The sequence below is a fragment of the Dreissena polymorpha genome, chromosome 5 (assembly GCF_020536995.1).
Source record: "Dreissena polymorpha isolate Duluth1 chromosome 5, UMN_Dpol_1.0, whole genome shotgun sequence".
NCBI classification, from domain to species: domain Eukaryota; kingdom Metazoa; phylum Mollusca; class Bivalvia; order Myida; family Dreissenidae; genus Dreissena; species Dreissena polymorpha.
The window spans coordinates 114,716,526-114,740,090 of NC_068359.1; the positions used below are offsets into that span (position 1 = coordinate 114,716,526).

Here is a 23,565-nt window from a genome sequence, read left to right on the forward strand (position 1 = left end):
GTGAACTTTATGCAGAAAAGGCAGCCCCATGCTGGACATGCAGTCCCGGGCTATATTGCCCTGGGTCTTCTGCCATCACACATAATTTGACTTAACTTAAAATGCATGATGAACAAGCAAATTTGTTGAATTGATATCCCCTGCCAAATAAACTTTGTTTATGGAACAGTGCAACTCTCATGATATACAATAGAATCTTTAAGTGTAGAGAAATAATTAATAAATAATAATTAAGTGTAGGATAATTGTTTTTATGAATTCCAATTCTCCTATCTACGCACTCATGAAGTTTCATGAAATCTTGTAGCATATTTGAGATATAGCCTTGAAAAGTTACATCATACAAAAGCAATAAAGGGCAATAACTCTTTAGTTAAGAAAGTGCTTGGTTTTGGTTCTTGTGCATGGTACTTCCCTTTCCAATTGATTTCTACACACCCATGAAGTTTCACATTTAAATGTATCATATCTGAGATATAGCCCTGAAAAATTATATCATACAAAAACAACAATCGGCAATAACTCATATTTAAGAAAGTGAATGGTTTCGGTTCTTAAGCATGACACTTCTCCTCATTAATATCAATACACCCATGAAGATTCAAGTTGAAATCTTGCATGGTATCTGAGATATAGCCGTGAAAAAAATTGTCACATACAGAAAAACAAACAAAGGGCAATAACTCTTATTTAAGGAAATGTTGGATGACGGTTTTTGTGCATAGCACTTCTCTTCATTCATATCTGTACACCTTTGAAGTTTCATGTTGATATCTCTTATGGTTTCTGAGATTAAAGGGACTGTCAACCACGACGAGGAAGAAAAGAAAAAATGTAAAATACCGTATTTTTTACAATTATTTGTTTTTAACCAGGTTTTCCGAAGGAAAAAACTGGTTATTAGATTGGCGAATGCGGGCGGGCTGGCTGGCTGGCGGGCTGGCTGGCTGGCGGGCTGGCTGGCTGGCTGGCGGGCTGGCGGGCTGGCGGAATAAGCTTGTCCGGGCCATAACTATGTCGTTCATTGTCAGATTTTAAAATCATTTGGCACATTTGTTCACCATCATTGGACGGTGTGTCGCGCGAAATAATTACGTCGATATCTCCAAGGTCAAGGTCATACTTTGAGTTCAAAGGTCAAAAATGGCCATAAATGAGCTTGTCCGAGCCATAACTATGTCGTTCATCGTCAGATTTTAAAATCATTTGGCACATTTGTTCACCATCATTGGACGGTGTGTCGCGCGAAATAATTACGTCGATATCTCCAAGGTCAAGGTCACACTTTGAGTTCAAAGGTCAAAAATGGCCATAAATGAGCTTGTCCTGGCCATAACTATGTCATTCATTGTGAGATTTTAAAATCATTTGGCACATTTGTTCACCATCATGGGACGGTGTGTCCCACGAAAGATTCACGTCAATATCTCCAATGTCAAGGTCGCCACGACTAAAAATAGATTAAAAAAAAAAAAAAAACTTACAAAGGGGGTTAATTTTTTTTGGTCATATCAAAAGTTCAGTTTGAGTTTTCTCCCTTTATCAGATTTTTTTTTCACAATGAAAACCTGGTTTTGTGACAATTTTGTCCCTTGTTATTGATTAAAATATCACGACTGGTATATTACATTACTTGAAAAAAGTTGTTAAGTTTTCATATTTTCATTTTATTGGTAATAAATTTTACTGGGTATGTCTACCACGTAACTACCAGTTAACTATTAATAACGCCAGTAAATTGATCATCATCGTCACTTGGTTAACCCAGGAAGCAAAATTGTGAATGCTTAGTGAATTGAATATATTTTTCTATATAAAATGATCTGTCTACTGGCCTTATTTATAGTGTGTATATCGTTGTGTCACCTATTTTCGCGATGTACTTTCGATTTCACATCGCGAAATTTTATTACCGCATATACTGAAAATATGAACTTTTTCAAGTAATGAAAAATTCCATTTGTGATATTTTTATCAATATAAACTAATAAATGTAAAAAAAATACGGTATTTTCGAACTTTTCTATTTTCGTCATTCGTTGTTGACAGTCCCTTTAAATTAAAAAATTGTGTGACTGACGGACTGATAGACATGGGGGGGGGCTTATTCTGTATCCCTCCGCTTATGATTAATATAACTTCTGCATATCATAAAATATCTTTTTAATTGCTTTTATGTGTAATTTCAGCATTAAAGTCCTTAACAGGCTACTCCAAGATCTGAAAAACAGATTTGAGGGTTTCTCTCCCCTTACATTCTGGATCATTGATCTCCTGGTAAAGTATCTCAGTTATTCTGAAGAGTTTGCAGTATGCTGAAATTGTTCTGTTTTATTCTCACTCGGATCATATACTTATTACAAAACAGCATGAACAAATATGGACATAAATACATAAATATAAGCATAACTCGGGGCCTAATTTGTTGTAAACACTTGAATATCATTATAATTGTATTAATATATACTGTATTATGCATGTATATTTATCTTTTTCTTTTGAGATCTATTAACAAACTGTTGGCTTGCATTTGAAGCCTATTATAATATGGAGTTATTCTTTTTAACAAAACAAACAAGTACCAAAGTCTTTCTAACAGATGATGTTTTGCCTTTAGTTCCTAGTACATATCAATGTTGGTGTATTTAACCCTTTACCACTTAGATACGTATTTTGAGGCATATGAAGTCCCTTAAAATGTTTTATTTAACTAAAGACCGTTCTGACTAAATTCAAGTTTTAAAGGCTTTATTTCCAATTCTTAGATACTGATGAGCAGTAACACAGTATTATACCTGAACAGACTGCGCGTTACTTGCAGGCTGAGACTGCGCGTTACTTGCAGGCTGTCCTGGTTTTATGCTGTTTGCACATAGCCAATGCACTTTGCTTCTGAGTGGAAAATGGTTAAAAGTGCAACATATTCATTGTTTGTATCACTGACCAGTCTGGTTGTCTTTTACAGTCCCATTATTCCATCATGAACAATCCTGCCCGACAGCCATTGCCTCTTCACACGGCCTTCAAGTAAGTACATTTGAGCCTGGGAAAAAGGGGCTTACTGCGTGTGTGTAAAGTGTCATCTCAGATAAGCCTGTGCAGCTGTACAGTCTAATCAGGGACATGTCTAGAAGGGATTTTTGTTTAGAAAAGACTTCCTTTAAATGTAAAAAGCCATAAAAGCGGGAAGTGTCGTCCCTAGTAAGCCTATACAGACTGTACAGGCTAATCTGGGAAGAGACTTTACCCACATGCATTAAACCCATTTTTTACAGATAGAAAGTATTCAATAATACAGAATCTGGCTTGATTAAAGATAGGGTAGTTTTCAGTCACCATTACTGCTTGAAATCTGAACTTTGCTTTTATGTTTTATGTTTTAAATATGCATAAATAAAAATTTATTTTGGGTGGAGCATATAGTCGCCGCTTCGTCTGTCCGTCCGTTTGTCCGTCCGTGCACAATTTTTGTCCGGGCTATTTCTCAGCAACTAATGACCAGAATTCAATGCAACTTTATGGGAAGCTTCACTACCAAGAGTAGATTTGCATATTATCAGCGGGTTCTGGTCGGATGATTTTTCACAGAGTTATGGCCCTTTGAATTTTTTTTAATTTTCCATTAACTGTACATATACATGTAGTGCAATTCTTGTCCGGGCTATTTCTCAGCAACTAATGACCGGAATTCAATGAAACTTTATGGGAAGCTTCACTACCAAGAGGAGATGTGCATATTATCAGCGGGTTCTGGTCGGATGATTTTTCACAGAGTAATGGCCCTTTGAAATTTTCTATAAAAAAATTCTTGTCTCCCCAACTACTGTGCCCTCAAGACAATTCCTTTTATCTGAATATATAGTGCAATATTGTGACACAACAAAAACCTTTGGGGAGCATCACCCCTCTCCGACGGTTTCTTGTTTGGATATGTTGTTTATAGAATAAATCTAATTGGAATGAACAGTATTTTACATTTTTTTTATTCATGCAACTAATATGCACTTTATGAGAATCATGATGATCTATGTTGTTTATTATTGGAATTCTGTGAAAACTGGGCTTAAATCACGTGCGTAAAGTGTAATCCCAGATTAGCCTGTGCAGTCAGCACAGGCCAGTCAGTGACAACACTTTCAGCCTAGACATGATTTTCTTTTAAACAAGCATATTTACATGAGAAATACGACAAAAGCGGAGAGTGTAGTCCCTGATTAGCCTGTGCATATGCATTAAACTAATTCCCATAATGCAGCTCATGTATTTATTTCAGACGGTGCCTACAGATTCTGGCCGCTGGGTTTTTCCTCCCAGGCTCAGTGGGCATCACAGACCCGTGTGAGCAGGGCACAGTGCGTGTTCATACCATCATGACACTGGAACAACAGGTTAGTAGGGAGTGTTTGAGCCTCCCTCTGTGAAAACAAGGCTTAATGCAGGTGCTTAAGTGTCGTCCCAGATTAGCCTGTGCAGTTGGGACAGGCGAATCTAGGAAGACACTTTCCGCTTCTATGGAAGTTTGGGTTGAAAGGAAGTCTCTTCTACACTAAAGTCCCATCTGAGCGGAAAGTGTGTTCACTGATAAGCCTGTGCGGCCTGTACAGGCTTATCTGGGACTTCACGTTTTACCCTAATGCATTAAGCCCAGTAATCCCAGAATGAGCTCATTTGTAAAATGTTTATAATTTTTACATGCTCTTTATGAATAAATTGGAGTAGATTTTACGCTACACCGTCATACAGGGGTACACTTGTCACCATTCTGTTGATTTAAAAAATGGTCAAGCGTTTCAAAATAAATATTGATTGACAAGACATAATTGCTGAACACAAAGTGCTTATGATCAGCTTTTGGGCATGGTCTGTTGTCCGTCATCAATATTTGCCCTGGAACACTTTAAAGGCCACATTTACTGCCTTATCTTCATAAAACTTGGTCTCTACATATTCCTTGGCAGAGTTCCAAAAAGGCTCAGGTAGGATCAGAATCTCAGATTCAAGAAAAAGGTTAAACATGCACATACATTACAGGCAACATATACAAACGTATTGCCTAACCTTCATGAAACTTTGTAAGAACATTTGTCTCAAAGATATCTAATCCAAGTTCAAAACCGAGCTTCATGTGGTCAAACTGAGTCAAATTAGAAAAAAAGCATGCGAACACATACATAGTCAATGTTCATGAAACTTGGTCATATGGGTTCAAAAATTAGATTACAAGATCAAATCAAAGAAAAAACTTTCAAATACTCTAGAGGCAACATTTATTGGCAAATCTTCATGCAACGTGATCAGAACATCTATCCAGAGGATATCTTGGCTGATATTGAAATTGTTCACGTGGAGACAAAAAGTAGGTAACAAGGTCAGATTAAGAACATGGCTTGTGAACACTCAAAAAGCCACATGTTTAGCCAGATCTTCATGAAACTTGGATAGAACTTTGCCCCAATGATATCTCTGTTCAAAACTGGCTCACATGGGGTCAGAAACTAGGTCATAGTGAAGGAAAAGCCACTATAAACCCTGGAGACCGCATTTATTGCTGTCTTCATGCTACTTTATTTGAACATTTGTCTCAATGATGTTTTCAGCGGAAGCTGTAATTTTGTGACCTGCTAAAAAAAATTGCAGCGAGTAAAGACGAGATATAGAGCAAGTATTAATATGCTGTATACGCTAATCAATTTATGCCGATAATCTCGTTATCGACAACGCCATCTTGATTGTCATGTGATTACCCCCCTCTAATTCATAGCATTGTCAATTGTGAGGTCTGATAGTCCTTAAACTCGACCTTGAATAGAAGGCTTGTTGAATTGTTGTTTCATATTTTGCAGGACCAAGTTTGCTACACAGCACAGACTTTGCTAAGAGTTTTAAGTCATGGTGGCTTCAAGCAAATACTCGGAATGGAAGGAAATGCAAGTATGTAGAAAATTAGAGGACGCCATTTGAGACGTATTCAATAGAAATAATAACCAACTTCAGCTTCAGTATTTCATGTTTTCTGACATTATGGGCAGCATGTGCCATGTAATCATTAACAAAAATCTTTCAGTTTGTATTTATAAAGTGAACAATTATTAAAATATTTTAACTTGTAGTAAACAATACCAAAAGTTACATATGTATTCTTGCAAATAGGTTATGTGTTATGTTGTATCCAAAAATGTCTGAGAATTCTTTATAAAACCTTCAAAGCACTACTGAATGCGTATAAGTCCATACGTATTGAACAATGTTGTTGAAGCACGTTTTGATTGTTGAACCACTTCTCAATAAATTTTAACCTATTCAAACTCTGCAGAGAGGAAGTCATTCTGTCAGTTTGTCAGCTGGTTGCTCTCTTTATCAGCATTAAGTGCCATAAGTTCTTGGAACTAACTTTATCCTAAATTGAAATTGAAAATAATATCATCAACATAAAGTTGCACTAGACAATGTTTGTCCAGTAATCCACATGTTTTTAGTAACATGCTTTAGCCCTTAAAGTAAAAGACTTAAACAAAGCTGAAGTCGATTTGCAGGAGATTGTTCTTTAGTTATGAGCCTTACAATATAGCTGACATCCTGCAGGAGATTGTTCTTTAGTTATGAGCCTTACAATATAGCTGACAGCAGGAGATTGTTCTTTAGTTATGAGCCTTACAATATAGCTGACATCCTGCAGGAGATTGTTCTTTAGTTATGAGCCTTACAATATAGCTGACATCCTGCAGGAGATTGTTCTTTAGTTATGAGCTTTACAATATAGCTGACATTTATTTGCAGGAGATTGTTCTTTAGTTATGAGCCTTACAATATAGCTGACATCCATTTGCAGGAAATTGTTCTTTAGTTATGAGCCTTACAATATACAGGGGTGTCAATTGTCCCAAATTTGAAATCCGGAAAATTAAGCCGTAGGATAAAGGGAAGAGAGGGCCCAACCCCCCGAGCCCTAGCTTATTGTTCTTTTTTTAATAGTCTTTCTAGGTGCAATTTCTGGTGAGTACAATGCGAAATATTATAAACCAAACCATCCGTAACACCGCAGGTGTATTTGTCATTCTAAACAAATGAAATTAAGAACTTCAAAATTAAATTAAAATCGACAAACCAGCGTATCCGAAAACGACTGTCCGAAAACATGTCGCGATACATCATTTGCAAATGAAATAAAATATGCATATCGTTTGACTGCAGAAAATGAAAACCAGTAACCAGTAACCTAGAAAATACGCAGTCAATATATAATTTTGATGAACATGTTGTTTTAAAATATGATATTGCAGTGCTTTACTTAGCCAGTTACTGCTCATGTCAGTGCCAGCCGCTTACCAATCAGAAATCAATAAATAAAATCGGTACCAAGCGCAAATGTCCGGAATGCCGACAATGCTATAACAATATTCGTTCTGAAATGATCCCGCACTTAAAGAATTTGTCCCTACCCCCACCCGCCTTAAACAAACTCATCGGATTTACATTCACCTCAAAATCAACCCTGGATGGCTCAAATCCGGATTTCTGGAATAATCGGGAAAATTGACACCCCTGAATATAGCTGACATCCATTTGCAGGAGATTGTTCTTTAGTTATGAGCCTTACAATATAGCTGACAGCAGGAGATTGTTCTTTAGTTATGAGCCGTACAATATAGCTGACATCCTGCAGGAGATTGTTCTTTAGTTATGAGCCTTACAATATAGCTGACATCCATTTGCAGGAGATTATTCTTTAGTTATGAGCCTTACAATATAGCTGACATCTCTTTAGTTATGAGCCTTACAATATAGCTGACATCTCTTTAGTTATGAGCCTTACAATATAGCTGACATCCTGCAGGAGATTGTTCTTTAGTTATGAGCCTTACAATATAGCTGACATCCATTTGCAGGAGATTGTTCTTTAGTTATGAGCCTTACAATATAGCTGACAGCAGGAGATTGTTCTTTAGTTATGAGCCTTACAATATAGCTGACAGCAGGAGATTGTTCTTTAGATATGAGCCTTACAATATAGCTGACATCCATTTGCAGGAGATTGTTCTTTAGTTATGAGCCTAACAATATAGCTGACATCTCTATAGTTATTAGCCTTACAATATAGCTGACATCTCTATAGTTATGAGCCTTACAATATAGCTGACATCTCTATAGTTATGAGCCTTACAATATAGCTGACATCTCTATAGTTATGAGCCTTACAATATAGCTGACATCCTGCAGGAGATTGTTCTTTAGTTATGAGCCTTACAATATAGCTGACATCCTGCAGGAGATTGTTCTTTAGTTATGAGCCTTACAATATAGCTGACATCCTGCAGGAGATTGTTCTTTAGTTATGAGCTTTACAATATAGCTGACATTTATTTGCAGGAGATTGTTCTTTAGTTATGAGCCTTACAATATAGCTGACATCCATTTACAAGGGTATTACAATATAGCTGACATCCATTTACAAGGGTATTACAATATAGCTGACATCCATTTGCAAGGGTATTACAATATAGCTGACATCCATTTGCAGGAGATTGTTCTTTAGTTATGAGCCTTACAATATAGCTGACATCCATTTACAAGGGTATTACAATATAGCTGACATCCATTTGCAAGGGTATTACAATATAGCTGACATCCATTTACAAGGGTATTACAATATAGCTGACATCCATTTACAAGGGTATTACAATATAGCTGACATCCATTTACAAGGGTATTACAATATAGCTGACATCCATTTGCAAGAGTATTGCAATATAGCTGACATCCATTTACAAGGGTATTACAATATAGCTGACATCCATTTGCAAGGGTATTACACTATAGCTGACATCCATTTACAAGGGTTTTACAATATAGCCGGCCAAAAACTAGGTCACGGGGTCACTTAGTGCATTTTTTAACATTCAGCATGGTGTCCTCTCTCTTATTCAAGTAGTTTTCATCCGATCTTCACCAAACTTGGTCAGAAGTTTTATCTTGCTGATCTGTTGGCCGAGTTCGAACATGGGCCATGCCAGATCAAAAACTGGGTCACAGGGACACTTAATATTTTTTACACATTGAGCATGGTGTCCGCTGTCTATTTCAGGTAGTTTAAATCCTATCTTCACCACACTTGGTCAGAAGTTGTAACTAAATTATGTGTAGGTCAAGTTCGAACATGGGCCATGCCAAGTCAAAAACTAGGTCACGGGGTCACTTAGTGTGTTTTGAACCTCACCATGTTGTCCGCTCTCTAATTCAAGTAGTTTTTATCCAATCTTCACCAAAATTGGCAGTTGTATCTTGATAATGTCTAGGGCAAGTTTGAATATGGGTCATGCCGGGTCAAAAACAAGGTCACGGGGTTTTAAACATCGCAATGTTGTCCGCTCTCTTATTCAAGTAGTTTTCATCCAATCCTCACTAAACTTGGTCACAAGTTTTATCTAAATGATCTCTAGGACAAGTTTGAACATGGGCAATTCCGGGCCTAAAACTAGGTCACGGGTCACTTAGTGCGTTTTTTTACATTCAGCATGGTGTCCGCTCTCTAATTCAAGTAGTTTACATCCTATCTTCACCAAACTTTGTCAGAAGTTTTATGGAGGTGATGTTAAGGCCAAGTTAGAACATTGGCCTTTCTGGGTCAAAAACTAGGTCAAGGGGTCACCTAGTGCGTTTTAAAAATTTAGCATGGTGTCCGCTGTTTTTTGTGAAGACGACATGTAAAATTTTAGGTGTCAATGCGGCATGTGGGGGTATTTGTCACGTCTATGACAAAGCTCTTGTTGCCACCTGCTGAGGTGTTTCAAGTTTACAGTTTTAACTCCTAAAAATCGGCCCCAACATCAAAGACCTTTGATGTCTACAGTCTACCGACAGCATTGACAGCTTGCAGTTTTTTAGGGATTGGTTTAATTGACATTATTTGGAAACACTGTTGTGATTGTCAAAGATTTTTGTATTTAAATGATTGTATTGAATTTGTTGTTTCTACTTGAATTTGAGCATAGGGTAATTATAATGTTTTATTTAGAAGACAAAATTAATATTAAATATTAAATGAATAATACCAAAATATACCCCCCCCCCATTTTTATTTTTATTTTTTAAATTGTGGGGTTGATGGGTAGTGTATGTAAATATAATTTATTAAATACTGTAAAGTGGTCGTTTATTGTGTTGTTTTCTTTATACTCTATTGTTGATTTAATAAAAAATACCGTTTTAACGGTTAAGAGAATTGAATCAGCATGATTCATAATGCACATCTTGTATTCAGCAATTTAAAAGGGTAAAACAATAATGCAACTAATTACAAGATATACAAGATATAACAAAAAACATGACTTCTCCTTATTTCTCCTGACTTCTCCCTAAATGCCAGTCAAGAGAGAAGTCACTTCTCTCTAAAATTTTACCCTAGGTCGACACCTGCAGTTTAATGTGATTTTCTAATGAACTACAAACTAGTCAATTTGTTTATCTGAGTTGTGAAAGATTAATGTTAAAGCACAAGTGACATTACACCAACTTTTGCCATTGTTTTGTAGCCATAGCGACAGAGATGAGTGTCTGGGAGGGGGTGGTGGTGACCCCGTCAGACAAGGCCTACGAGAAACTGGAGAAACCTGTTGAAGAAGAGGAGGATGAGGACGAGGATGAAATGGAAACAGAAATGAAGTAGAGCTGTGACTTAGTATCGTGCAATGTACTTTGAACTATATGTGAACTTGGGAGTTTGGAAACTGTTAAGGAAGATGCGGATTGAAAATTGTATGGGATCTGATTGTGTTGTCAGATAGTCATGTGCAAAATGAACTTTTCATGAAAGAAAGGATGTATTGCAGATAGAGAAGAGCATGTTATATTGGTAGTACTTTCTTACAAATATATTTCTGTTGCTTTGTGTACTTTATGAACAAAAATGTAAGCCTAAGTCATTAAAACAACATTGTACTTTTTAACATTTGAGAAAACAATATTATGCAATATAATAATGTATAAGAAATATATAACTTATAAATGAATTAGCATGATGTCAGTGGTTTATATCATGTATTTATGTTTAGATTTAAACAGTCTGAAGCATAAATGTTACTGTATTTCAATTACATATTTTTAAAAATTGTATTAGGAATTCCTATAGTTTTGTTTGTTGAATTTCTAAATTTTAAAAATAAAACACTTAAGATTTCAAGATTTATTAGGTATCATGTAAATAAAGGCCTCTGGCCCAAAATACAGCATTCATTTACAATTTCATAATGATAAAATGCCATTCTTTTTTTTGTACACTGGTGTTTTAACAAATACACATTTTCAAAATGATACAAAAATCCGAGATACCAGTGCATACATGTATATATCTCCATCATTCATATATGAGAGACTCAAAAGTATTATTTTTCTGCATATTGTGACATTAGTAGAGTCTTTCAATGAAACTTTTATATAACAAAAATTATTACATAAAGTACAACGAAAATTATTACATAACAAAGTTTGTTATCAATGTAAATTTATATTCCCAATGACATTCATTAACTTCGAAACATAGAATGTTAATTGTTTAATAACAGAAATATCAGTGCTAATCATTAGGATATTAAATGATGTTTCGTTTCTTTGGCCATTATACCAATTATACAAATAACTTGTTCGTATATCCGTGTACTGGGGACACTCAAAGAACGCATTAAATTCGTATTCCAATACATGTACGTCAAATCTTCTTGAACAAAATAAGCATGTTGGGTTTTCGCGCTGTACGTTAAAATGCCTGCCATGTTCAATGTTCAATTTATGATTAGAACACCTAAAACGTGCAAATGCGCGACGTGACTTTAAGGGTACATCTATTGTTAAATATTTCTCCGGAGTTAAAATTGACTTAAACTGTTTGTAAGTGTCGCAGCGCGGAGATGCATTAATCTCATTGTGCCAGTCTTGGGTTTTACAGTCTTGTATGCGCTGTTTAAAACATTGTAAAAATATATTCATATCGCCAACGTCCTGGGAAACCCAAACAAAACCAAAACCATATTTGAATAAGAGTTGCTTAACAAATGTTGCCCAATTTTTCCTTCCATTATCATCTAATGACTTCAGCATTCTGTAACAATTTACTGGATATCTATAGTTAGGCATTTGTAGTAACTGACACCAGTATTTAATGCATTTCAGATAATACACACAACAAAGTGATAATCGACCAATATCTAGGTATATAGAAATAAATTAAGGAAACAATACTTCTTTGGTGTGCAATCTAATTTCAGTGACCACTATTTACACAGATGTTGTATCTTGATGTTGCATTAGCTCAGTTTAGTGCTGCATTTTATATTGGCAATGTTCCTGATATTTTCAGTAAATATAACAGTGTGAAGATAACATTATTTTAAATACTAAAGTAATAAAAAGTGGGTTGGACAAATAATGAATATTTACAAAGTATGTTATTTTTATTGTATGCAAAAAATTCATTTGTAAATGTTGTAATGTGATCCAAAGTGTCTGTAGATCAATAAAAATACTAAGAAAGAATTGTACATTCTTGTTTATATCCATTTGCATAGTATAGAAATGCCCTTCTTTTTTCGGTATATCCTTCAGTCTATCGGTAGCATGGTTATATCAACTCTATACCCTCTATCGTGTGAAGGATTTTCAAGAATTTTAAGGATCGATATTAGTTACTTTTTATGTATTCTCATTTTCTCTATACTTTTTGAAGGTTTTTATGAAAATTAGTTCAAATGATATGCTTGTTGAGGCATAATGCACGAAGTCACAACAGGTCATGAGGTCAAGGTCACATCTGAAGGTGGATTGTATGAGCCTGTCAATTCTATTATTATCTCCCTTTGAGTGTGAAAAGCATTTGTCGTGCAGCTGGTAAGTCAGTGATATATTGCGGAGCCTTTTTGGGATGAACTTTTGATCTGTAAAATAAGAGTTTGTGTGTGTGCTTTGGTTTTTCAAATACATGTCAACTTTAACTTTATCACTCGTGTAATTTAAAACAATCTTCCACAAATATTCATATGGATACAGATTCTTATGCAAGACTGGTGTCTTATCTCTCAGGGAAAGGTAACAAGGAGGTCAGGGTCAAATTTTTTAACAGTACAGATTGCATGGGTTGAAACTACAATATTCATTAGGCAGTTTCAAAATAATTTACCACTAATGTTAAGCACATGGGGTTGGCATTTAATGTATAAGGTCTATGTCCCTGGTCAAGGCCACAGTTCAAAGTTCACATGGTTTGCACTGTAACATCACCACTGTTAAGAATGTGCATCAACTATTTTGCTCGCTTGACCTTTACCCCCAGCTTTCTATGCTTGAACAATTTGTGATAGAGGAAAACCTAAAAGAAACCTTAATCGCTGGATTTTAATTTGATGCATTTGGGTATTTGATTTACGGTTTCAAGACTTTGGCAAATAAATTGATATAATGTGTCCTGTATTTCAAAATTTACGAAACAAGAATATTTAATGGATCTTTGATTCGGAAAAATACGGGGGAAAATCCGGTCGTTTCCGTACATTAGACATTTCGTCAAAACGTAAACTTCCGAATCATTCCGATTCTGCAATGAAAACAAAAATGGCGACTCCATAGTTACGGAGTACGCTATGTGACTTTCAAGAAGAAAACTATTATTATGAAGTTTAAATAGGAAGGTTATTATAAGGGATGGCTGATTTATGTCTAACTAATGGGGAAGAATAAGCGCGATGTAGTTTCAGACGAGAATTTCATTCCGCGAATTAGTTCTACCAGTCGTAAACTTGCTGCCAAACGTTTGGAGCAGACAAGTTTGGGTGGTCTTCCGCATTTTATGCGTGAAATAAAGTGCAAATCCACAGTGCCTTTAGCTCCCATTCCTTTGAATGAAAATAATAAAGCAGAAACGACTGCATCAGACACTCGCGCTGAAAATTCTATTAGAAAAGTTCTGCAGCCAATCACAATGACTGCAAAACCATTATTGGACGACAGCGTTTTTACATTTAAACCAAGAGTAAGCTCCGCAAGTGCAAAAATCGTGGAAAACTTAGGTACAGATTTTATGGAAAGGCAGCAACAACATTTAGACAAGCAAAAAAAAATGGTAAGAATCATAAATATCCAAAACGTCAGTCAGGACTCTGGTTGTGTTCATGGCTTTTTGCTTGTATTGCCTGTGAAGGTCAAAAAAGGGTTTCTACAATAACAGTACATGGTATAGCATCCAGATCTAGCCATGACTGATCAGATTCACAAGTGACGATGAAAAATACCATATGTCAAATTACTTATTTTATTGTTACCAGTGATATAATTAAGGAAAATAAACTTGATTAACAATAAACATACAGTCAAAACCCGATTGCTCGAACTCGCTTGGCTTGAATTTCCAGTTGGCCCAAACTCTCATCAAAGCACCGATTTTTTACTGCTATATATTAATATAAAATTTTGTCGGATGGCTCGAATACTTGAGGCTTGAATTGTTGGATGGCGCGAACTGTTTTCAAGTCCCGGTAACAAAATTCACACGTTCTTCTGTTGGAATGACTTGAATTCGCTTCTGGTCGCATAAACTGATAATCAATAAGGACCTCTTGAGTAAAGGCACTCAATAATTGATTTAACACTGTTTGTAGACATGTCATCGACTTTATCGTTAATTGATTTGAGTAAAAGATGACATTTTGTATTATATAATAATGCAATCAGAAATTATTTTAAGGAGTGAGAAAACTCGCAGCATGTTTAATGTCAACTGGATGTAATAGAAAGCTCGTTGCTCAACATCAGCTTAGGAACACAACACAGACCGAAATAAAGTTTTTCTTCATTTTTTAAAAAAACAAATCAGTAAATGTAATACTGTCTCATATGTAAATGATGTGTATATAGTGCCGATGCATGTTTTGTTCCTTATTGCTCTGTGTTTCCAGAAAATGTGCTACTTTAAAACGGCTGATATAATTTGCTATATGATATTTGTTTGATTGTATTTGTAAATGTTTTAAAAAACACATGATTTACAGTTTGAAAATAAACAAAAATCCTCCCCCATCCGGCAGTCAATTTAATATTGCATTATTTATAGACAAATGGATATCCCAAATAAAGAAGTTGAGATTTTTTTATAAGTTGTCCATGGACAAGTTAGATTTTTGTACATGGTTAAATTCAGGGCTGTAGTTTATTATACTGCTTTTTATAGCATGTATGGTAGTTAACAGTAGTATCATGATATCCACAAAGTTTCATACTGCTATGAAAACTAAACAGGCATCAAAATAGGGAAGTACATGTTACAGTTCAGTTGATAGAAGTTTTTGATTGCCTTTTAGAGTGTTAAAAATGTAGCAAATATGCAGTCTTTAGGCATATTTACCAGACAGGTTTTAGGTCATTCCTGTCAATGTTGCAGATTGAGCGGGCAGGTAACGGGTCTTACAGTGGGGCAGGGAATTTATCTCCATTGAGCCAGTACAAAAGATTGAAAGAAAAGGGATTTAAGGTAAATTGTAAGCTGCGTTTTCTAAATACAAAATGGCAAATATTGAAATATGGAGCAATATAATTGATGTAGTAAAAACATTGTTAATGTCAATATTTTAGTTGGTCAATTTAGATTTAATTATCAAATAATGTTATAGGATTGTGGGAGACTACTAAAACATATTTATGACATAACAGTGATAGTTGTAAGCAAATGTCATTTAAAAACATTAAATTATTGTTGATATTGACAAGCAATATATATAAATTATACATTTTTTCTTTGTGATATTTTATAAATAATCTTGATCAATGCAGTTGTTATAAAAACATTACTGCAATTAGGAATAAAAAGCATACATTTTGAAACAATAATCAATGTACTTTTATTCTATATGTACATTCATCCCATGAAAATTGGTTTTTGTGGATTTTTCAGATTTGCTTTTCACTTTATAAGGTAACATATTAAATGGGGCTTGGTCTTTTTGTTGGTTGTATTTTTCTAATTGCCCTCAGCATCTTCAGATGCCTTGATGCATATTGTGATTGGTTTGTCCCACTCAAGTTGAGCTATTGTGATCACCCTATGTCTGCTGTTGGTGGTCATGTAATGTGCATTGTCAATGTCTTGGTTGAGTTTGATTCTGGGTCACATGTTTCTATAACTAAACCACCAGGTCAAATCTTAGAAAAACTGTGTTACCTCTATAGCGGCCACATTCATGCCTCGATCTTTATGAAACGTGGTCAGAATGTTTATTTTGACATTATATCTAGGCCAATTTGCGTCACAATCGTCATGTGTCTAGAAAAAAGGTTACTAGGTCAACTCTAACAAAAATTCTTACCACTATTGGAACAACATTAACAACTTAAGCTTGATGAAACTCAATAGTGAAAAATTTTATGTTGACAATTACTAGGCCAAGTTTGATTCTGGATCAGGTGCATCAAAAGAGTAGGTCACCAGATCAAATCTCTAAATGAAAACTTGTTTAATGTGAAGGCCATCTTACGTGTTGCCAAAAACTAGATCACCTGGTCAAGTCTTCAACAATTGGTGTCTGTGAACTCAGGTTAGTGCAAAAGCGGCCATTATAGCCATCTTGTTTTAGACAATTATTTTTCACAAATTATTTGGTACTCGTAGTTTTTTTTCTTTAAAATTTGGGTCCAGTAGGCTTCAAGGGGGACCCATTCGCAATGGAAATAGGAAAAAAAAATTCAAATGGGACCTTCAAATTCCTAATTGAAGGTTTCCATCAAAAAAAGATATTAAAAGACATATTAAGTTATAACATAATTATATAATACATTGTAATACATTTAGTTAATATCCTCTCAAGTTCTATAAACTGAACCTTACTAAATGTAATATTGAAATCACTTGTATTGTCAATTTTGAGGTACAGATATTTGTTGGCAGAAAGAACTACAACACTAATTTCCCAATTTAAGTAATTTATTGTCCCCTACCAGTGAAACCGGAGGGGACTTATGGTTTGCGCTCAGTGTGTCAGTCAAGTCTGTCAGTCCGTCACACTTTTCTGGATCCTGCGATAACTTTGAAAGTTCTTTATATTTTTTTATGAAACTTGAAACATGGATAGATGGCAATATGGAGAGTATGCACGTCATTTCATTTCGTTCCTATGTCAATAATTCTGGTTGCTATGGCAACAAATATTTAAAAAAACAAAAAAAAATTACTGACAATAGTGGAGTTTCACCGGTAGGGGACAATATTGCTTGGCAATCTCTTGTTCTTATTAAAAGGGACCTGGCCCGATTTCCAAAATGATGAAAAAAACACTGGTACTTTTTATGGCACTAACAAATGTCCAGTTTTATAATTCGTTACTTAATTTTATTTTCTACTCATTCACACTCTTTGGCAACGATTTGCTAACGCTCTTTCAGCTTTCCTGTTTATGGCATTCTTTGTTGACACACTGGGCTGTACACATCCCCCAAAAAGCATATCTTTAATTTTACTCAATACATTACAGCAAAATAGTGCCATTTGGGGACCAAAGATTCAATTATTCCATGCATTTTGGCATAAACATTTGTCCAGACACTGCTATCTCATTCTGAGAATTACTTAAATTAAGTATTTATTGAATGGATTTTTTAAAATAGAAAATCTGTATTAAGGGTTGTATGTTATGATGCCCATAGTATGAAACAATTCCCTTATAACAGGTCCAAAAGTTAAAAAAAACTAATTTCACCATAAACATTACATTAATTCTTACAAAACTAAACGTTACAAATGTCATACTTTTAAACACACCATTGTTCAGCTGCAGGACAGCCTACAATTTTCTCGTTACCTCTGAGTCCCTTCATATTGTACTGTTTGGCCAGCTTACTTTACTAGTTTTTGTATGGACTTATTTGTGAATTACCATTGAGAATCTGTTTGGGACCATTGTTTTCTTGGGGATCAAAAAATTAAAACTGTAATTTTGGTGTAATTGGCGAAAACATTGCAAAATTGATCGATAACCTCGAAAAAAGGAAATGAAACCAGTTGCTTGAACATGTATACAATAGAACAAGGCGTAAAAGGTTAAAACATAAGGCGCTAAATAAACCTCATCAAGGGCTTAATTATAAAACATTAAATTGAAAAAAGGCAATATGTACATCTTTCACAATCTTTAATAGTGAGGGATTTTAAAGGGTAGGGGACACCATAATATTGCTAATAAGACTGTCAAAGCAATATGTTATGATCAGTTGGTTGTATACAGTCATGTAAGACCATGATCATACAGACTTTAAATGTCTGAACTGCTCTTGAAGTCGTATACAATTACTGCCAGATATTTCAATTGAGGTACTAATTGATGTATTGATTTGCTATGTCAAAGAGCTTATATCTGACCTAAATCTATCAATACCTAGGGTGGCTGCATAAGTCGGTTCATTTACATGAAGTTGTAAGCTGTCAAATCAAAATTTTACAGCTCAAAACTATTAAGACAGTTATTGCCCTTTGGTTAGTAATATGATATCTTTTAATGAATTTACCATTTATATGTCAGATGACATGAAGTGATGATCCGCATTTGATGAAACTTTATATGCCTTGGCCCTACAAGGTGGGCATTTGCATATTGTCATGTTGTTGTGCTCCACTGAGTTTTCAGGGAGTTAATGCCCCTTGAATAGTAACTTGTTTCCACACAAGCATCCGGGATCAGCAATTTTTCTTCCACAATTGGGAAAAGTACCCGTACCATACCAATTGGGAAATATAAGTGCGAAAAACCCTGAAATTATGAAAATTTGCGTCGTGAAATCTTAAAATTGGGAATTATAGGGTTTTTTAATTGGTTGGTTTCAAAAGCAAAAATAAACTAAAATATTGATTTACATTTATTTTGCTTGAAATGTTCAGTGCTCATTTTATTTGTTTACTTGCAGATAATGCACTTTTGGAACAGTTTTTCTTCAATTGGGAAAGTACCTTTTACGGGTACTTTATAAAAAAGGGAAAAGATTGCTGGGGATCCATCAGTTTTACTGATATTCTTGTTTTAGGATGACCTTATTAAGTTAGCATTCATGAAAAAACTTGAGATCTACATCTTATGATTAATCACCCAGCAAGCACGCCTTGATTTATAAAACAACCACGTCATATTAACATAAGTTTATCTGTGTCTTGTGAGGTCAAGCAGAAGCTGGCTGGCCGTAAAATGACCGACCAAGGCTCAAAATGATTATTTTTTTGCTCCCCGAAATAAAATTTCGGCGGAGCATATAGTTGCCAGTTTGTCCTTCCTTCCTTACATCCGTCACACTTTTGTTACCGTTTCTCATAGCGCCTTAAATACTTAACCAATCTCTTTCATATTTGGCATGTAGGTACCTAGCATGGACCTCTACCTTTTGATAAGGTTTGAGGTCACTAGATTCAAGGTCAAGGTCACCAAGGCTAATAATAATAGATTTTCCGTCACACTTTTGTGTCAGTTTCTCATAGCGCCTTCAATACTTTACCGATCTCTTTCATATTTGGCATGTAGGAACCTTGCATGGACCTCTACCTTTTGATGACGTTTGAGGCCACTGGGTTCAAGGTCACCGAGGCTAATAATATATTTTCTGTCACTTTTTTTTACAGTTTCTCATTGCGCCTTCAATACTTTACCGATCTCTTTCATATTTGGCATGTAGGTAACTTGCATGGACCTCTACCTTTTGATGAGGTTTGAGGTCACTGGGTTCAAGGTCAAGGTCACCAAGGCTAATAATAATAGATTTTCCGACACCCTTTAGTGTCAGTTTCTCATAGCACCTTCAATACTTTACCGATCTCTTTCATGTTTGGCATGTAGGTACCTTGCATGGACCTCTACCTTTTGGAGGTTTGAGGCCACTGGGTTCAAGGTCAAGGTCACCGAGGCTAATAATAGATTTTCTGTCACACTTTTGTTTCAGTTTCTCATAGCACCTTCAATACTTTACCGATCTCTTTCATATTTGGCATGTAGGTACCTTGCATGGACTTCTACCTTTTGATGAGGTTTGAGGTCACTGAGTTCAAGGTCAAGGTCACCAAGTCTAATAATAATGGATTTTCCGTCAAGCTTTTGTAACAGTTTTTCATAGCGCCTTTAATACTTTACCGATCTGTTTCATATTTGGCATGTAGGTACCTTGCATGGACCTCTACCTTTTAATGACGTTTGAGGCCACTGGGTTCAAGGTCACCGAGGCTAATAATAGATTTTCTGTCACACTTTTTTTACAGTTTCTCATAGCGCCTTCAATACTTTACCGATCTGTTTCATATTTGGCATGTAGGTACCTTGCAAGGACCTCTACCTTTTGATGAGGTTTGAGGTCACTGAGTTAAAGGTCGAGGTCACCAAGGCTAATAATAATAGATTTTCTGTCACACTTTTGAGTCAGTTTCTCATAGCGCCTTCAATACTTTACCGATATCTTTCATATTTGGCATGTAGGTACCTTGCATGGACCTCTACCTTTTGATGAGGTTTGAGGTCACTGGGTTCAAGGTCAAGGTCACCAAGGTTAATAATAGATTTTCTGTCACACTTTTGTTACAGTTTCTCATAGCACCTTCAATACTTTACCGATATCTTTCATATTTGGCATGTAGGTACCTTGCATGGACCTCTACCTTTTGATGAGGTTTGAGGTCACTGGGTTCAAGGTCAAGGTCACCAAGGTTAATAATAGATTTTCTGTCACACTTTTGTTACAGTTTCTCATAGCACCTTCAATACTTTACCGATCTCTATCATATTTGGCATGTAGGTACCTTGCATGGACTTCTACCTTTTGATGAGGTTTGAGGTCACTGGGTTCAAGGTCAAGGTCACCAAGGCTAATAATAATGGATTTTCCGTCACACTTTTGTTACAGTTTCTCATAGCGCCTTCAATACTTAACCAATCTCTTTCACATTTGGCATGTAGGTACCTTGCATGGACCTACACCTTTTGATGAGGTTTGAGGTCACTGGGGTCAAGGTCACCGAGGCTAATAATAGATTTTCTGGTACACTTTTTTTTACAGTTTCTCATAGCGCCTTCAATACTTTACCGATCTCTTTTATATTTGGCATGTAGGTACCTTGCATGGACCTCTACCTTTTGATGACGTTTGAGGTCACTGGGGTCAAGGTCACCAAGGCTTATAATAGATTTTCTGTTACACTTTTTTACAGTTTTTCATAGCGCCTACAATACTTTACCAATCTTTTTCATATTTGGCATGTAGGTACCTTGCATGGACCTCTACCTTTTGATGAGGTTTGAAGTCACTGGGTTCAAGGTCAAGGTCACCGAGGCTAATAATAGATTTATGTCACATTTTTTTTTACAGTTTCTCACAGTGCCTTCAATACTTTACCGATCTGTTTCATATTTGGCCTGTAGGTACCTTGCATAGACCTCTACGTTTTGATGAAGTCACTGGGGTCAAGTTGAAGGTCACAGAGGCTTATAAGAGATTTTTTTAGGTGGTTATTAGCACAAAGCACATCATCGGGGAGCATCCATCAGTTTCACTGATATTCTTGTTTATTTATGGCTAATAAGCTTATCTTACAGTATTATTGTTGCCTATTTTTATATTAATCTGTTGGTATTTTCAGTTACAGCTATCAAATTCATGCAATTTTAATAATGAAATATCAAATGGCAAGCAAGTTTCATGATATGTTATACAAAGCGTATTGAACTTACTCATCAATATGGGTACTTGAAAAGGTGTTTGCTTGAATGATTTCTCCCCTAGTGTATAAATATGTTTTATTGATTTCTATAAGTATGTGCTGGGCACAATAAAAAAATCTTTTATTGAAATACAGATGATTAGTTTCCAAACTCACAAGTGATCACAAATGAAGTTTTTTTTCCATTTGAATAGATCAATAAGTAATCAGCATACGTTTTTGTATGTTTTTGTGGTATAAGGACGTGACATTTATGTGTAAGAAACTGTAATCAATTATAAGATTTCTTCTATGGGGTCTTTGGACCGAAATTATGATACTCATTCACTGAGCAGTATATTTAATAGGATCATATTGCATTGAACAGGTGATATAAGTATTATGAACCCACCAACTTAATTAATTTTTATTATGTCTGGTGAAAGTCTGTAGTTTTCTTAAGTTTTGTTGTTTTACTATACCTGAAGTAAATTAATTAAATAAGATATTTTTAAATAAAATAACTTGCTTTATGCACTTGTCATTAAAATGATATTGCAGTTCATACAATTCAGAATATAAGGCATTTTTTATAAAAAGTTATGATGATAATTTTGTAAGGGTTATGCATGTTATGATGTCAGATTGAGGAGAGCGACAACACAAACAACAACTCCTCCCCACCAGATCAGGAGGCAGAGATTGAGGGCCCTGACTCGCCTACAGATCGCTCAGAACTGGAGGAGCTTGCGGACACGATGCCAGCGCTCATGAGGACCAGGACTTCCATGTCCAAGAACCTCCAGCGAGTCTTGGATGGTATGTAACCATGGTTCTGCGATTGGTTTTTCTTGTACAGCTCTGAAAATGGATTTGCGACCTGGCATACGTAGAATATTTGATATATTGATGTAATGAAGAACTTTAAGTATAGGATAGACCCTTTACAGTAGCAGCTTTATATGGAATTTCGACAAGTAACTCTCTAACATTTTGGTGATAAGTAGTTATGTGTTAAATGGTTAAAATGTTTATTTATAGAATGACAAAACATCATTTGCTACGATTGAAAATCAACACATGCTTAAATTGTTACTCCACTTTTACATCTAAATGAAAATACGAAGCAAACTACAGTTGTACAAACAACAAAACGGCATTAAAAATAGCATAACAATGAACGGTAACAAAAAACATAACATTTATAACAGCACGAAAAACATGAATAATAACACACTCTCAAACGCAAAAAGAACTGCGCGCTGTTAAACAAAAATATAAACAACAAGAGAATTATAACAATAATATGAACTGAAACGACCTGAAAATCAACATTAACAAAATCAAGAAGGCCATTATGGTATAATATTTTGGTTTTGTATGTTGGTACATATTCAACAAACCTATTCAGAATCAACCCAAAAAGTGATATTAATGAGCGATTTAAGGACAATAAGCATTTTCAAATGTTTAAGGACAAGCACTTTCAAATCAGATCTAATCAATGCTGATTATCTACACATTTGATAACTAAATTGTTAGGCTAGAAAACAATTGAATGCATAAAAAAAATGATTTTGAAGTAAATATTGATAATTAGTGGGAATATGTTGTTGGGACTGGAATTTAAGTTCATAACATGAATTTATGAGTTTGCATGAAGAAATTTGAATTAAAAATGCGGATTTTAGTTAAAGAAAGATGGGGAAAAAAATGGGACTGCAGAAATTGTTTTAAATTGCAATTATTTTTATTGAACCGTGTTCAAAATAGCAGAGCAGTGATCAAATGAACAACACTTTTCCTTGTCTATGATTGGTTGGCTAGCATTTCTAGCTTAAAAAACTTCTTTAGTCTTTTATCTTTTGGTAGTT

At 35.3% G+C, this 23,565-nt stretch overlaps 2 protein-coding genes and 1 long non-coding RNA gene across 19 annotated transcripts in view; all 3 read left to right on the forward strand.

The window, feature by feature from the left end:
• LOC127832685 (interleukin enhancer-binding factor 2 homolog) overlaps positions 1-12,525 on the forward strand; it is a 32,634-nt gene extending 20,109 nt beyond the window's left edge. For both annotated transcript variants that reach the window (XM_052358318.1, XM_052358319.1), the window contains exons 9-13: positions 2,190-2,277; positions 2,966-3,027; positions 4,274-4,388; positions 5,844-5,931; positions 10,530-12,525. In XM_052358318.1, coding sequence (XP_052214278.1) covers positions 2,190-2,277; positions 2,966-3,027; positions 4,274-4,388; positions 5,844-5,931; positions 10,530-10,663 — 487 coding nt within the window. In that variant the 3' untranslated portion in view covers positions 10,664-12,525. The remainder of the gene's footprint in view (positions 1-2,189; positions 2,278-2,965; positions 3,028-4,273; positions 4,389-5,843; positions 5,932-10,529) is intronic.
• On the forward strand, positions 857-1,502 carry LOC127832706 (uncharacterized). Its single transcript, XR_008027071.1, has 2 exons — positions 857-1,110; positions 1,273-1,502. It is a non-coding gene; the product is annotated as an uncharacterized LOC127832706 (long non-coding RNA).
• Positions 12,526-13,080: 555 nt separating the features above from the next.
• The window catches only part of LOC127832676 (tubulin glycylase 3C-like), a 76,085-nt gene continuing 65,600 nt past the window's right edge, over positions 13,081-23,565 (forward strand). For 6 of the 16 annotated variants that reach the window (XR_008027053.1, XR_008027055.1, XR_008027054.1 and 3 more), the window contains exons 1-3: positions 13,081-14,104; positions 15,419-15,508; positions 22,336-22,510. Coding sequence is in view for 13 of the 16 variants with exons in the window: in XM_052358297.1 (XP_052214257.1) it covers positions 13,709-14,104; positions 15,419-15,508; positions 22,336-22,510 (661 nt within the window). In the remaining 3 variants the exon portion in view is untranslated. The remainder of the gene's footprint in view (positions 14,105-15,418; positions 15,509-22,335; positions 22,511-23,565) is intronic. The other 10 variants (XM_052358285.1, XM_052358287.1, XM_052358291.1 and 7 more) reach the window with 5 other exon arrangements.